This window comes from Podarcis vaucheri (genome assembly GCF_965113315.1).
Source record: "Podarcis vaucheri genome assembly, chromosome: 7".
Classification (NCBI taxonomy): Eukaryota; Metazoa; Chordata; class Lepidosauria; order Squamata; family Lacertidae; genus Podarcis; species Podarcis vaucheri.
The window spans coordinates 44,434,859-44,447,039 of NC_138765.1; the positions used below are offsets into that span (position 1 = coordinate 44,434,859).

Consider the following 12,181-nt stretch of genomic DNA (forward strand, 5'->3'; position numbering starts at 1 on the left):
CTCCTTGGGAGAAAGGCGATGGCAAACCTAGACAGCATCTTAAAAAGCAGAGACATCACCTTACCAACGAAGGTCCGTATAGTTAAAGTCATGGTTTTCCCAGTAGTGATGTATGGAAGTGAGAGCTGGACCATAAAGAAGGCTGATCGCTGAAGAATTGATGCTTTTGAATTATGGTGCTGGAGGAGACTCTTGAGAGTCCCATGGACTGCAAGAAGATCAAACGTATCCATTCTTCAGGAAATCAGCCCTGAGTGCTCACTGGAAGGACAGATCATGAAGCTGAGGCTCCAATACTTTGGCCACCTCATGAGAAGAGAAGACTCCCTGGGAAAGACCCTGATGTTGGAAAAGATGGAGGGCACAAGAAGAAGGGGACAACAGAGGACGAGATGGTTGGACAGCGTTCTCGAAGCTACAAACATGAGTCTGACCAAACTGTGGGAGGCAGTGGAAGACAGAAGTGTCTGGCGTGCTCTGGTCCATGGGGTCACGAAGAGTCAGACACGACTAAACGACTAAACAACAACAAAACCCTATCTTGCGCCACTCTAATTCAATCTTGGCATCTCTTGCTATTTCTCCTCTTACTGATTTTCCTGAGAACTCATACATAGGCCACAAAAAAGTCAACATGAATTATGAACTGCAGATGCTGAAAGTGCTCCATTTAGTCATGACTCTTTGATCACTGAGACCGTAATCATAGGTAGCAAAGTAATTTTACAAACTTTACAGATTACGGCTATGACAAAACTAATCATCAGCATCAGCATCATGACTATCATCTATACCACACTTCAGCAAAAGCCTGTAAGCACAATCTCCAATATTAAACAGGGCATCATAAGGACATTACTAACCAAAAGGACATGTGAAAACATTTCTCCAGTATAACATGTTAAAATAAAGATACCCAGCTACTTAAAACGCAGAGTTTGATGTCGTCAGAGTGCCCCATCTTCCCTGGCCATGTTGGTTGGGACTAATGGGAGCTGTAGTTCAGCAGCATCTGGACAACCAAAGGTTTCCGACACTTGCTATAAGCAAAGAGTTTGCCCAACATACAGGTGATGGTCTGATGTTATCCATCTGAATATAAGTTTTAGTTATGCTTGCAAACAATTGATGCAGGTGTTCTCCATATTACTTAATGTAAAAGCAACCATTGAGGGAAAAGGCAACCTAAAAACCAATAATCAATAATATGCAAAGCTGCCTATCCACAATTCTGGTAGATCGTCAAACACTGTAAAGGTACTTGGGATGTTAAGATGATTTTGGCTGAGTATCCTGTAACAGCTGCCTTACAGAGTCAGGTCATTGATCCATCCAGCTCAGTTTATACCAGAACTTGTCAACCTGGTCCCTTCCATGTCTTAGATTACAAGTCCCATCAGCCAGAGCTGATGAGAGCTGGTGTTGAAAACATCTCTAGATCATCTCTAGAACATCAGGCTGGTAAAAGCTGGTCTACAGTGACTGGCAACAGCTGCCCAAGGTTTCAGATGGGGATTACTCCTGGCCCTTTCTCTCGAGATGTTAAGGGTTGAACCTGGAACTTCTGTCAGCAGAGCAGATGCTCTATCACTGAGCTACAACCATTCCCCAGAATGTTGTTCACTACAATAGTATAATAGTGTTACCTGTAGAAATTCCGCTTGGTATATTTATTTGTATGTCCCATGAAGAATGTAAGATAATCAACAACCTATCTTCTCAGGCACAATCCTGAAGTGCACATATTTTCAGAATATTTCTGAATAAAAGTAGGAATAGCAATAACGTCTATATGAATGCAATGCCAGCTTCATGGAGAAGGATGAATGCTTTCTTTTAGCACCCATGTGCGTATTCATGCTGAAATGTTTCCAGAGTATGAAATAAATGTAAACATTTGCAATAAAGTTCACCCAGCACAAAACAAATATTTATATCAATAAACCAAGCAAGCACATTAAACCAAGCAAGTAATCAATAGGCAGAATTTCACCAACAATGGTGGAGTTGGAGAAGAGAGAAAACCGATGCAATAAGCTCCCTGGCAGGCTACAAACTCAAACCTATGCAAGCTTCAAGCAAAGCTAAAGGCATCAATATAAATCGGAGCAGACTTCTGAGTAGCTGATGTCACCTTGAGAGATTCTGTTTGCTCCAGAAGAAATCAAGTTGTACCACAAAGGGTCAAAACTTTAATTGCTCCTCAAGGGCACTCAGATGCTAAAGATGCATCCAGACTCTTCTATCCATATCTGAACACCTGTGCCTTTAAATCATCCATAAAACACCAACAAAAGATAAAGCAACTTGTAGCTATGCTTGCTCCATAGAGAAAACAAATAAGGAGAGCAGGAGGTACAAAAATCCATTTGTTCCATTTTCTAACGTTTGTTGTCTGCCCTTCCTCTCAGAGTGCTCATCCTAATAATCCTCAAAGGTTGAGCACAAAGCTGTAATTCAAGACAAGCATCTAAACTTGATCCAGCAAAAGTTTGGCCTTCAAAGTTAAAAACCACCACATTAAAAATAGCCATCAATACCACAAACTTAGCTTCATTGGTGCAAATAACTCTGGTTCAGCAGTCACTGCTTAAAAATCTGGTGTTACAAATGGCCTTTAAGCAGCACTAACGCGTATGAAATCAGCATTGCTGGAGATAATTAATATACACTTCTTTATTCAGGCAATAGATATGATCTGGTGATTTGACTTCTGGAATTGCAGTTACATATTTCCCAAAGCCAACTAGGGAATGGTTCACCGACCTTCTTGGCGGAGCCTGACCAAGATCTACTGTGGGATACATGGTTTCCTGAATTGCAACCATTGTGTTTAATATTAGTTGTCACCTCTGCCACATATTATTTTTCCAAAGAAAGTATAATTTGTATGTCTTACAGACCAGAGAGACTAGTAACATCATCAACTACCTTCAAAATATTACAGGCATTAACATACCACTCATACATTTTATTATAAACACATTATCAATAAGGGAGTTCTAGGAAAAGAGGCTCCAAACTTCCAGTTGGGATTAATCACCATTAAGACTTTAACATTAATTTGAATTAGCTAATTAATCCATTGAATTGGTTAATTAATCGATTAATTGGCTGCAAACAAGTCTGCTAATTGTCTGAATAATCTTTATGTGGAGGGTGAGCATTATTTTTAAAAAGAGGGAATCTTCTAGGACATTCTATATTGCTCAAGTCAAGACTGTATTATGGAACATCTGCTGCCACTTCTTTGTGGTGTCTAAAACAGCTATCAGAACATAAGATGCCCCACAGGTAAACCCAATATCGGAACCGATTTAAATCTCAGGCATGTTATGTGTCAAACTCTAACAAACTGGTTTTATTATTTCCAGACTTGTTCCATTGGTAGCCTTGATGGTTGCTAGCTGTTGCTAGCTACACAATATCAAGTTCGGTGTACCTGTACATTATGAGATTAAATTTGCTTGATTTAGATTGGGGAAGGGCTGTAGCTTTGAGGTAGAGCACTTGTTTTCCATGTAAAAGATTCCAACTTCAATTTCCAACATCTCCAGGTAGGTCTGGGAGCATTCCCTTCCTGAAGCCCCGGAGAGCTATGGCCAGCCGGTGTTTTTCAACCTTGGATCTTCTATTATTGAGGGACTGCAATTCCCATCACCCCCAGCCCACCTTAGCCAATGTTCAAGGGAGATGGTAGCTCAACCACATCTGGGAACACTGGTGTAGACAATAGTGAGCTAGATGGTGTCAACAACTGGTATGAATCAAAATAAAGCAACTCCCTATGGGTTGTATCCCATAGAGTAGACCAACCGAAATGAATGGACTGACTAACAGACCCTTCAGTTTCAATGGGTCAATTGAGTAGAACTTAGTTAGATACAACCCTGTGTCATCTGAGGTAGAGGTTTGGTGGCACTTTGGATGGAGAGGCTTTGGTACAAAGTGTAGTCCATCCATTAAAATTCTGACATGGAGTGAGATCCAAAGATGGTCATCCAGAGTTTCCATTGGGTTGCCCATGCCCCAATTCAGCACCTCTGACCTCTGACCAACCAGATAGTTGGCGTACTACTTCCTGCACTTACATCCTCTAGTCCAAAATCATGGGACAAACACAGGCAGCATCCTCTAATCCACATGGAACAATCTAATAGGATCTACTCAAGTTAACATGGTGGGCAGAGGGCAAATCCCTCTCTCCTTTTGCACTTCAGTGCTGTATGATAAACTAGTAAACCGGCACAGAATCAGTGACTTTCTTCAGAAGACTTGAAGATTCACTTGAAGACCTCCAGGCTAACCCAATCCAGGAGCACCTGCCTCCCCAAAGACCTCCTCTCTCAAGACCCCACCAAACTTTGACAGCCCACCTCCCAACCCCAGCATCCTTGAGTGCACCTTCCCCCCCCCAATATCCCCCAGCATGCACTGGTGTCCACCAGAGGCTCCAGCTCCTCCTCACCAAGCCCCTCCCCCGTGGCTTACATCCGCCCCCTGGGGGCAAGCCTGGGAAGCCCCCGAGAGAAAGAAAAACAGGCAGCGCCTCCCTCTTTGCCAAGACTTTGCGCCGCCGCATGCCGGGGCGCAACCCTCTCTCCTCTCTCCTTCCTGTTACCGGGTTGGGTTCCGAGGGCGGTGGAGGAGGAGGAGCAGTCCAGAGGACTTTACCTGGACTTTCCGCCCCGGGGGCTGTCCGGCTGGGGTGCCCCCTCCCCCTGGCCCGCTAACTCTCCTCTAAGGCCTACTCAACTCATACCCCGTGGAAAGTGGCGGGGGGGGGGGTCTCGAAAGAGAAAGCAGGGAGGGAGCGCTTCATCCATCCCTCCCGCCAGCAGCAGCAGCAGCAGATCTGCCACCCCCCTCCGCCTCCTCTCCACCTTGGCCATTTCCTCCCAGTTCCTCCAGGAACTCCAGAGGGGGGGGGGAAGGAGACCCCCCGGCGCCCCCCGAGAGAAAGACCCCGCGCGGAAAAGACGCCTTGGCCAAACAAGCCCCCGCAGCCTCCTTGGCCGGGGCGTCCCTCCTTCTCTCCCTCCCTCCCTCTTTCCTTCCTCCTTTCCTTCCTTCTCTTCCTCCCTGCCTGCCTGCTTGCCTGCCCGCCTCCTTTCGCCGGCTGCCCTCCGGCCAAGCCCCGGACAACCGCTCCGGCGCCGTACCTCGTAAAGGTCCCCCGAAGCCATGCTGGGCTGCGGGACTCGGGCGCCTCGCTCTCTCGCCGGGCTCCTGAGCTGCTCTCCCTCCGTGTGTGTGTGTGTGTTTTCTCTCTCCACCACTCGCTCTCCGAGCGGAGCGAAAAAACTGTGCTGTGCAGAATGACAGGCTGTGTGCGCAGAATCGGAGGCGAGGGGAGACGGCGAGAGGCAGGCAGGCGGGCGGGCGGCAGGCGGGCGGGCGGGCTGGCGTAACCAGCAAGAGCGGCGGCGGCAGCAGCAGTGGCAGCCGTGGAGCGGCAAGAGAGCGGCGCTCTGCATGCGTGTGAAGGAGTCGTGTGTGTGTGTGTGCTTGCGCGCGGGTGTCTGCGCCTTCAGGAACTCCCCCCCCCCACTACCCACCCTAGTGAAGCGGCACAAGGGCGGGGAGGACAGAAAAGGGAAGGCTGATGATCCCTCCGCATGGCAAACCCCCCAACGAGCAAAAGTCCCTGCACCTTTTGCCGCCGCAGCTGCACACACGTTTGTCTGTTCCTCCAAAGGGACCCGCCAGAGGTCCTGGCTGACCAAGGGGAAAGGGCTCACAGGGTAGAGCATCTGCTTTGCACGCAGGTTCCATCCCCAACCTCGGCCGAAACCCTGGAGAGCCATCCTGCCCGTCACTGTTAGGCCATCTGAGCCAGAGGCCTGACTGTGTCATGTGACTTCCTACCTTCCAAAAGGAGGACATCGCCATCATCTTAAGGACCAACTCAGATCAGATTTGTCTGGGGGGGTTAGGGTTTTGACAGGTTCTTTGGTTCCCTCTCCTTCCAGTTGCCTCCCAGTCTCAAATTCAACCTGTCCCAAAGACATCCCATCCACCTGCTTATAGATGCAAGGGGTAGGGTGGGAGTAGAAACATCTTTTGGCAGCTTGGATGGGCCTCAGTAGACCAGCCATATACACAACACAACCTGCGACCCCAAGCGCATGTTGATCACTGTAATGTGTCACAATAAACCGCGGTTGACGGATTGCTGTGAATGTGCTGATCACTTCCCCTGTTGCTTGCCGCTAGTGAGCACAACCAACTACAGTCTTTAGTATTACATTCAAACTGGAGATTGCAGTTGGATTCACTAAAACAAGCCACAAACAGAAAGCCAAGATCAGGGTTGGTTCACACAAGTCACACTTTCCAGTTCAGAGGTAATGCTATGCCAAGCAGAATGTTGTTTCTCACTTACTCCCTAGTAGGAAGCAGTGAAATTAATCCGCATTTTCACAGTAAAGCATTAGCCCTCTGATCTTGTCTGTTGATTAAGCACCCATGCCATAATACATTTAAGATGCCGCAAGACCTTTTTTTTATTTTTACTGCAACAGGCTAACATGGCTCCCACTCTAGACAGTTTTCCAATAGAATACATCACCAACATTTTATATAGCAGCTTTGTTGAGTTTTCACAACTACCTTCCTATCATTTCATGACTGCAACATTAGGTGATGGCAAGTTGCACGTGTGACTGAGTCATTGCCAATCAAATACCACAGGGGACAGAAATTTCATGCCACCTCATATCAGCACTGATGCTTTCCAGTGAAAGCAGTTCATGTATTTGGACATGCATTCATCAAGTAATGAGACATGGGGTGAAGACATCTCAACTTACCAAGTGGTAAATGTATGGGGAAGTTTGTTTCTTAAACATGTACCAGAGATGAATGTAGCCGTGCAGACTGGTTGTCTCTGTACTTTTCTGTGGTTGCTCTTGCTCCCCTCCTAGTTATTGACTTATTCTGTTGCTAGGGGATGAAAACTCAGTCCTCCACCATAGCTTAGTGGAAGAGCCACCTGTCCTGGAGGCAGAAAGTCCCAAGCATCTCCTGTTAGGGTTGGGAGAGACCCCCTGCCTGAAAGCTTTGAGAGCTTCTGCCACTCGACAAAATATTTAGTTATGGGACCAATGATCTGATTCAGCATCTTCATACCTGGATCTTTATTTAGGGATGTAGATTGTTGGTATGTCTTCTCACAGTCTCAAAAGTTTACCCATTCTGATAATGGTGTTGTGTCAAAATCTATAAAATATTTCCCACTCTTCCCTTTCTCCTTGTGGAAAAAATAAATAAAAATAAGGTTGTGTTGCTTTTATGCCTGTAAAGTCCATCTACTGTGTCACTTTCAAGTGTTGGAAAGCATCTTGCATGCAATTTCATTCCTTAAAAACAAGATCGATCATATATGCACTCCACTGGTGATTGGAGCCCATTGTGACCAAAAGGGCAGAAGGGAGGGAGGCCAACAGTAGGTAGAGCCTGAGCCAATGACAGACAAGTTAAGGATAATGATTTAAGTTCCTGAAATGTGAAGATTTATTTATATTAAATTACTGTGTACTTTAAACATAGGGTCGTCCCCCCCTCAGGCAATGGCTCTCATATGATTGGCTGACTGTTGAGTCACATGAGAGAGGCATTCCATTCTATTGTGACTGTTATTCCAGTAACTGTTGTTTTTATCTGCTTTCTCTTCTCTCTATGTGTGTGAGGGAGAATGGTTCCTAAGAGAGGCTGCTCAGGATACTGCTGAGGATGGTATGGTGTCAATGTGATCTGTCTGATGTGAAACAGATAGCGGAAGATCCCTAAACATTAATAGGGAGAAACCTGTGCAGGAGCTCTCAGTAAGCCCTGAGTTAGGTAAAACTTTGGTGCAAGTCTCAACACAATTTTGTTTGTAAGACTAAGTAAGTAGACTTCAGTCTACAATTCAACTGAGAATGTACCCATGTTTGAATAAGCATGAGATTGTAAATATATTCTTCTTAGTTATATGCTTATGAAAGTAAAGTTCTTTTGAATATAAAGAGTCTGGACATTGTATAGTCTTTACAAAGAAACTATCAATCACCTAAAAGAGTTATTTAGCTTCCTAGCTGTAAGCTACTCTACTACTTTGCATATCATCAAAATTTATTTTATATAGATAACACCATTTGCCCTGGTCGACCAGCCTTTCACTGATACACATACATCACCCAACTCACTCACCACACATGGAACCATAATGTTAGAGATATGACTATGGTTTACTGTTTTAAAAAATCCAGCTCTCAGAACATAGTGTAGTACCCTGATCATTAAGGAACAAGTTTAGAACATTGCCTTCTTAGATACTGGAGCAAGATTCTCCTTGTACTTTTCAGTTCCTTTCAGTTTCTCAACCAGTATGTTCCCATAATGAGCACTCCCTTCCCTTCATACACAAATAAAGTGAGTAGGACTTTTATTTTCAAGGGGCAGAGTCCTTTGGGTGGTAGCACCCAGACTTGGGAATTCGCTCCTTGGGCTGACCTGTGAGGCTTCATGTCTTCCCATGTTCAAATGAATTTTGAAAACTCACATATTCAAATAGAATATTAATGTTTGTCCTCTGCTGTTTTAGTATAAATATTTTATTAAGTTTTATAGTGTAATTACAGGACTGCTGACTGCATTTTCATTATGTTTCAGATAGTTTAAATTGCTTACTGAACTGTGGCTGCTTGCTTTGCTTTGTAAGGCAGATGTAGTTGAGTTGTAGCTAGTGTTAGTCACAGTCAAGGGTGGACCCATAGATATTAATACATTTAAGGTAGTCATGTCCATTAAATCCAGTGGGTGTACTCTGGGTATGACTAACATTGGATGCCATCCTTTAAATATAAATGTTGAACGAAAAGTGTTTTATAAATTGGAGTAATAATGATGTGTTGTTGTTGTTAAACTTTATATGCCACTCTTTATCTCAAAGATGTCCAGGAGAGCAAACAAGCAAGCAATGAAATGATTTAAACACCTAAAAACAGTTCTAATACTCAAGGTTTGTTGGAAAAGAAAGGCCTTCAGTAGGCAGTGAAGAGACAACAAAGACTGTAAAGTAAAGGTAAAGGGACCCCTGACCATTAGGTCCAGTCATGGCCGACTCTGGGGTTGCGACGCTCATCTCGCTTTATTGGCCGAGGGAGCCGATGTACAGCTTCCAGGTCATGTGGCCAGCATGACTAAGCCACTTCTGGCAAACCAGAGCAGTACACGGAAATGCCGTTTACCTTCCCGCCGGAGCGGTTCCTATTTATCTACTTGCACTTTGGTGTGCTTTCGAACTGCTAGGTTGGCACGAGCAGGGACCGAGCAACGGGAGCTTACCCCATTGTGGGGATTCGAACCGCCGACCTTCTGATCGGCAAGTCCTAGGCTCTGTGGTTTAACCCACAGCGCCAGCCGCACCCCAACAAAGACTGTACCTGTCTATTATTCAGGGGGGGGGGGATTCCAAAGGGTAGTTGTGAAGACACAAAACTCATTAAACAACAGAACAATCCTATGCACGTCTAGTCAGATGTAAACCCTATTGGTTCCAGTGGAAGGGAGCAAGGTAAAATAAAGATAGGTCTTTCCTACAAGACATTTCCAGTATTTTCTATCTCCTCTCCTGAGATGAGGATGATTTGGGTGCTGTGGATTGGGGTCTGTGGCTTTCTAGCCATAGGATTGCTTACCCAACACTGCCACCTTAATTAAGTTGAATGAAGGGAACTGGTTTTGCCTAATCCTGCTCATTTCCATCTCTTCTCAACTCCTCTAAATTCGCATTAGTGCGATATGACATACTGAAAGTAGAAGCCTTGACAGGTGCCAAGGCTGTGTTAGGCTAAGGCTAACCCTGTGCTTTGTGCTGTTAAGAATAGAACCTGATATTCTTTATATTTTGTCTCTGAACAGACCAAGTCTTTAGTTAAAACGAGAAACTTGAGAAACTCACAAGTGAAACTCACAAGTATCTATACTCATGTGGATAGGAAATGTTTGTTCTGCATTAACTGCACAGATTTGTAAATCTTTTGCTGTGCAGTATTTGATAATACTATCAATAATGCAAATGGCACTTTGGAAATGGTACCATGCATTTTATTTTATTTTTAAGCTTACCATCTCTCAAAATTGTGGTCTCTATTAGAAGAGCAGAATTTACCAAGCATTCTGTATAGGCAACTGAACACTGAAAAGTTATTAGAGTTGTTTTATTGCTAAGAGCTGAGTAAACACCTTTAATTCTTATTGCTCTGTTTTCCACTCCAGTATGCCTTTTATTTATTTAATCATAAAACTATGGTTCAATAGCTATTTTGTCTTGGCTGTTGCTGGAGCCACGATCCAATAAATTAATCCAGGACACATCTGGGGACAAATATTTAGAAATGTGTTGGGATGTGTTTGACATTATGGATCATCCAGCAGCCAGAAAATTGGGACTCCATGACCCCCGCTCAATACGTACTTTCTTTTCCTCCCTCCCTTATTTTTCAAATTTAAATTACACAGAAGAAAGAAAGAAAACCAAGCAAAAACAAGAAGATAAATTATACAATCTTATATTGCCAGTTTGCAGTAACACAGTCCTCATTCTGAGCATTGCAGTGCAAAACAAATGGATTGCATTTCTCATAAAACCTATCCATAGATCATCCTGCTACTCTAACTTGAACATAAAGAGATCAGCTCGTTCATTATAGCTCTGTGAAATAGTTTGGCTAAACATTCCTCCCAACTCTATTTCCCCCAGTGTTTTGTTGGTGACATCCTTGAAGACATATTAGAGTGGTGCCTCTCTAACACACCCTTTTTATTCATTATGATTTGGGCTTATGATGGTGTCAGGTGGTTAGACACGATCCTGCTTGCAACACTATTTGGCTCTGCAAAGGTTCCAGGGCAGGCAAACGGCTTTGCTTCCGGTCATTGCATGCCCTGTAACCGCCTGCTCAAATCCCGTATCCTTTTCTATCACAAATGTTCCGGTTTATTTTTTGTCTCGTGTTTGTTGTGCTATGGTATAAGAGTGCGCCTCCCGATGGCAATAATGCAGTAACATTGGGTAAGCATCACAGAACAGCTAATAAAATAGAACGATGTGTGTATGGTCCAGTATAAATTCATCACTAGTGCACTATTATTGTGTCAATGACATGTTGCAGAATGCACCAAAAAACTAATAAGTAGCGCTCTGGAGGGGCCCTTACATTGTGGCGCCTAGTGCACATTCAGGGGATCCCTCCCCCCCCATTGACCTTGGTGACTTTGGGCCATTCACTGCCTCTCTGCCCAACCTGCCTCACAGGGTGGTTGTGGGGATTAAATGAAGAGGGGAAGAACAATGTATGGTGCCTTGAGCTCCTTGGAGGAAAAGTTGGGATATAAATGCCATAAGTAAGTAAGTAAGCAAGCAAGCAAGGTAAGTAAATACATCCCATCATTTCTTCAGCCATCTTTACAAGTTAACCTTGATGAATAGACAATGGGCACATCCAATCTGTTAGTATTTTACAGGAAGGATTCAAAATTTAGGTTTGCTCCATAAAATGGATTTAAAGTGCTCGGTTTCTGTAGTGCAACAAATGCACTTCAAATAGAATCAGAGTTTGTGCAGCAAGGACGAGGATGGGGAAATGCGCTGAAAAGTAGGATGAACAAATTAATAATGGGAAGATGCTTGAGCACCCTAGGCAGGATGAATGCCCATTGCCGTATAACGTCCTGACAAATTGGAACAAATGCTCAGTGTTTTTGACTGTACAAGTTGTTGACCCACTGTTTATGTCTTGGAATACTGCCGTATTGCCTCTTTTGTTCAAATTTCTTCTGATATTTTTATGGATATCTTTCATCTCCTTACCTTTTACCTGGCCGTGCTCAGTTGGTTCCCCCACCTTTTGTTGAATTTGTTGGAATACCCTGCTAGTCTTGTTTGTTATCTATTTAATAGAATAATAACAAATCAATTATTAAAAGACCACTGGTGATTCAGAGGCATATTAATTATCAAGCGAATCAGGATAAAGGCTCAGTAAACAGGTTACATAATAGAGCCCTGCATACACGGAGGGAGAAGGGGACTATGTCTGTTAGCCCTGCCCCTGATTTTGCACACCCCAATGGATTCATCTCACAGAGTCACTAAAAGGTTTAGGTGCTCGATGTGATGAAAACCTGGATCTTG

General features: G+C 44.1%; 1 protein-coding gene and 1 long non-coding RNA gene across 3 annotated transcripts in view; one reads left to right on the top strand and one right to left on the bottom strand.

Moving 5' to 3' along the window:
* Positions 1-7,112, bottom strand: part of CDYL2 (chromodomain Y like 2) — a 75,093-nt gene extending 67,981 nt beyond the window's left edge. The window contains exon 1 of one of the 2 annotated variants that reach the window (XM_082232322.1): positions 6,813-7,112. In XM_082232322.1, coding sequence (XP_082088448.1) covers positions 6,813-6,851 — 39 coding nt within the window. In that variant the 5' untranslated portion in view covers positions 6,852-7,112. Of the gene's footprint in view, positions 1-5,162; positions 6,708-6,812 lie in introns of those variants that run through there. The other variant, XM_082232321.1, reaches the window with a different exon arrangement.
* A 484-nt stretch (positions 7,113-7,596) lies between these two features.
* LOC309537510 lies at positions 7,597-11,977 on the top strand. The gene is made up of 2 exons (XR_014221938.1): positions 7,597-9,067; positions 9,907-11,977. It is a non-coding gene; the product is annotated as an uncharacterized lncRNA (long non-coding RNA).
* Positions 11,978-12,181: the final 204 nt, after the last annotated feature.